At 40.1% G+C, this 4,509-nt stretch overlaps 1 protein-coding gene across 1 annotated transcript in view; it reads left to right on the top strand.

The window, feature by feature from the left end:
- LOC107296546 (thyroglobulin-like) overlaps positions 1 to 4,509 on the top strand; it is a gene marked incomplete at its 3' end in the record, with an annotated part of 66,754 nt that overhangs the window by 41,630 nt on the left and 20,615 nt on the right. Inside the window, exon 15 of the mRNA XM_029286092.1 lies at positions 133 to 357. Coding sequence (XP_029141925.1) covers positions 133 to 357 — 225 coding nt within the window. The remainder of the gene's footprint in view (positions 1 to 132; positions 358 to 4,509) is intronic.

Here is a 4,509-nt window from a genome sequence, read left to right as displayed (position 1 = left end):
CCTTAGAGTGGGTCTCTTATCCTTGAATTATCCACTCATTCCAATGGAAGGTGCCCATAGGATGTATCTGTCAGTATTTTCCCACTGGAATTCTTCTACCTTCGTTCCCTGATTTCTATCATTTACTGATAGAGAAAGCCATGGTTGGTGAGAATCTCCTCGGACGTTTTGAAGAGCTAATCAAGACTGGTGGTTTTATCCTCCACTTGGACAACAAGCAATTCCAAGCAGACACTTCTCTCCGTTCTCCTGGAAGAGGAGAGTCTGGGATGTCTCCTAAAGTTTCCTTGGGATGCAAGAGTGGTTTCCACAAAGTCTTAATTACTGGAGAAGTGATACCAAATTCTCAAGGATGCGGTATGTATCAATGTAGGATAAGGAATGGCAGAACCTGGGGGGGGGGGGGGGGAGTTAAAAGAGGGATCAGCCTAGAATTCCTACGTAGCCACAAGCGAACTAGTTCAACCTCCCTTGAATTCCATTGAGCCTTATCTAATTCTAAGCAGGTACGAACCTAGTTAGTTGAGAAGATTCCTGCGCATAGGCTGTTTAGCAATAAATCAATTGAATTAGACCTTCATGTATGGGCCTGGTCTTTGGAGCCTGACAATCATTTGGGTAGTGATGCTTGCTTTTCATTTGTTACCTGGAAACAGAAGGATTTTGGTTCTAGCTTAGTCTTACTGAAAGTCTCTCTTAAGACAAGTAGAAATTATTTTATCTGTTTTTATTTTATTAAACAAATTTACAAGGCTGCCCAACTCACACTTAGGTGGCTCCAGGTGGCTTATTAATAAAGGAAGAATCTTCATTTAGATATATGTAAAAGACCAAGCAAATACGATGTGTCTACCCTACTATGCCACTATTTTTAATTGGGTGAAGAGACAAATCTATTTCAGATTTTTGCTGAAAAGCACAATATATTCTTGCTTCACTGAGCAATTTAAGAGAATATAGTGGGCTGGAATTATTTACCTCCACTCTGTACCTACATCATTTTAATAGCAGATTTAGTTAATCTTTGACATGGAAAAAAAATCTTGTTAAATGTGCTTACTGGCTGAAATGGAAACCTTATTTGTCAGTATTTTGATCTAGAGATAATTTGAAGTAACAGCTTAGTTCCATTGGACAAATATATGCGCACATCTCTCTCTCTCTCTCTCTCTTTCATCCTCTCTCTTTCTCTTTCTCTTTCATTTTCTCTCTCTTTCATTCTCTTTTATTCTCTCTCTCTTTCTCTTTCTTTCTCTTTCTTTCTCTCTCTCTCTTTCATTCTCTCTCTCTCTCTTTCATCCTCTCTCTCTTTCTCTTTCTCTCTCTCTCTTTGATTCTCTCTCTCTTTCATTCTCTGTCTCTTTCTCTCTCTCTCTTTCATTCTCTCTCTCTTTCATTCTCTCTCTCTTTCTTTCATTCTCTCTCTCTTTCTCTCTTTCATTCTTTCTCTCTTTCTCTTTCTTTCTCTCTTTCATCCTCTCTCTCTCTATTTTTCTCTTTCTCTCTCTCTTTCTCTTTCATTCTCTGTCTCTCATTCTCTCTCTTTTTCTCTCTCTCTCTCTTTCTTTCATTCTCTCTCTCTCTCTTTCATACTCTCTCTCTCTTTCATACTCTCTCTCTCTTTCATACTCTCTCTCTCTCTCTCTCTCTCTCTCTCTCTCTCTCTCTCTCTCTCTCTTTCTCTTTCTCTTTCTCTATTTCTCTTTCTCTCTCTCTTTCATTTTCTTTCTCTCTCCTGGAAAAATTCAAAATGAATCTGAATTCCACAGAATAATAAGCCCCTTTCCTTCATTTGCAGCTCTCTGTCCTCCAGGTTCTTCCTTTCAGAATGAGAAGTGCATTCCATGTCCTTCTGGTTTCTATCAAGACCAAGCAGGAAGTAACTTTTGTGTGAAGTGTCCTCTTGGGAAATTTACCATCTCTACTGGAGCTTTCAGAGAAGATCACTGTAAGACTCTTAGAAAAATGCATAATGTACTTTACATTTGATATTGTTGTGGGGTTTTTTTAGAAAGAGACTGGATAATCATTTTGTCCAGAATGATACAGGGTGTCCTGCTCAAGCAGGGGGTTGGACTAGAAGACCTCCAAGGTCCCTTCCAATCCTATTGTTTTATGTTCTATCTAGAATGGTTTCCAGTAGCTTCATAAAGTAAAGAAAGGTAAAGGTTTCCCTTATCCAGTCGTGCCTAAACCAAGGACTGGTTATTGGATAAACCACAATTACCCAGGTTGGTTAAATGAGCTATAGTTATCTGAGTGCTCATGTAACACTAAGTCATAAGTCCTGGTTTAAGAAGCAGAATGGGTGGGATTACACAATATAAGACAAGAAACCTTATAGGTTAGAATATGGTATCCTAAACAATGCTCAGAGCATCTGTTTTGAATATGGCCGGGTCAACAAATGGGAGAGCAAGATGGTAGAATTCTGGATTGTATCTGGGTTTGTAATGTTTGCTTTAACTATGGCTTTTTGAATAAGGAATATTAGTTGCATATATAATATTTGCACATTACGCTAAGCCAAAACTAAAAATTCACCTTATACAATAGTTTTGTACAGCATTCACACCTAGCCCAGTGAAGTAAGCATTCATTGAAAATTAGGTGACCGAAATTCCAACTTAAGGTCTGATTCATTCAGAAAGGTCTTTGGCTAGCTAGAGAATCACAAAGGAATGGACTTCTGGAATCCTTAATGGTCTCTGAACTTGGTTGTTTTCTTGCAGATGTTTCATTATCAAACTAGGTAACATTATCAGTAGCACCGGATGATGTTACCTAGTTTGGTAAAGAAACATCTGCAAGAAAACAAGCAAGTTCAGAGAGCACCAAGGATTCTTCTATTCAACCCTGAGCTACAAATATTTTCTATCGAATGGAATTCTGTCGCACCAAACTTTTTTTTATTCTGTGCCCATCCGATAGGTATTACTGATTGCCAGAGGAACGAACAAGTGGAACGGTGTGATAACAATGGCCACTATAGACCTTCTTACCAAGATCCTTCCACCCAAAAGTCATTTTGTGTTGACAACAATGGAAAGAGATTAGACTGGACAGAGACAGGGGGTCCTTTGACAGATTTCCAGTGTTCGGGTGAGTAGATTGGTCACGCCTCCGCCATGGAAGTAGAACTTCGACATAACCTAATGGTGCTTTTCCAAAAGGCAACTGGACTTTATTGTCCAGGGTTTTTTTTTTCATTTGATTTAAAAAAAATAGCTTCTCATCCAAGAAGCTTCTTGGATGAGAAGTGAAACATTTTCAAGGGAAAAAAAAACCTAGACATTCAGTTGTCTTTTGGAAAAAGCACCTTCAGGACAACCATGATCTGGATGATTGAGAATCTCCATAGACAACTTCAACAAAAGGAGGTGCATCCATGAATCCATGAATGTGCCTCTTGTTTTCCTTCTTTCCTCCTCCCTCCCTCCCTTCTTTCTAATTAGGACTATCACATTTGGAAAGCTGAGTACTCCTTTTGGGCTAAGCTATAATAGGCCTTAATTGTTTTAGCAAGAAATAATTGGACAGTGTTTCATCTTCTCTCCATAATCCTTGGGGATGAAATTGGCACTTGCCGTCCCTTAAACTAATCCCTAATGCAACGATTGGCACTCATTTCAAAGAGGTTGTAAGAGGAGACACATTCCTTGTGGGGTGGGGGGGAATTGCTGGTGTGCAGTTACAAAAGTGTACTTGAGGTGCCTTATTCGTTAAGCTGTCATGTATCCCAGGGAAAAGATAAACCTGTTTTCAAAATAATAGTGGTTGCCATAATAGCGGTCTTCAGTTGTAATAGTAATCCTAATTACCATCTTCACCTGTAGTTTTTATCCTTAATTGACCTTGTAGTGGTACCCAGGGTTAGAGTAGTAACTCTTTTGCTTCAGACTTGAAGTCCTCCATATGTTATTCTCTCTCTCTCTCTCTCTCTCTCTCTCTCTCTCTCTCTCTCTCTCTCTCTCTCTCTCTCTCTCTCTCTCTCTCTCTCTCTCTCTCTCTCTCTGTGTGTGTGTAAATGTGAGCGTGAGTGTGAGTCTAAGGCAGGGGTAGGCAACCTTGGCTCTTTTATGACTCGTGGACTTCAACTCCCAGAATTCCTGAGCCAGCATGGCTCAGCTTGGAAACCTCTCCCTTTCCCCTCAGCGTGGCTGCCTCAGGAATTCTGGGAGTTGAAGTCCACGAGTCATAAAAGAGCCAAGGTTGCCTACCCCTGCCCTAGTCTAAGGGAAGGAGATGAGGACAACATTTCTGTTTGTCTATTTCTCCCAGAGCACAAGGAATTTGTAGCCTTGTTCTGGATGTCATGTGTCTGAGTAACGAAACACTTAAAAGGACTTTCAGGCATGTTTTCTCCTAAAAGCTTTTATTAATGTTAAAGTACATCAGCACGGCATGGAGGAATGCTTAGAACTGCTTCTCTTCCGTGACGCCTAGCATTCCAGACATTGTCCACTCCCTTATTGTAGGGTCATGGTTCACATCTTCCAATCAACTTGA

The sequence above is a fragment of the Protobothrops mucrosquamatus genome, unplaced genomic scaffold (assembly GCF_001527695.2).
Source record: "Protobothrops mucrosquamatus isolate PMUCROS unplaced genomic scaffold, P.Mucros_1.0 scaffold2855, whole genome shotgun sequence".
Classification (NCBI taxonomy): domain Eukaryota; kingdom Metazoa; phylum Chordata; class Lepidosauria; order Squamata; family Viperidae; genus Protobothrops; species Protobothrops mucrosquamatus.
This window is presented reverse-complemented; position numbering and strand designations above follow the sequence as displayed.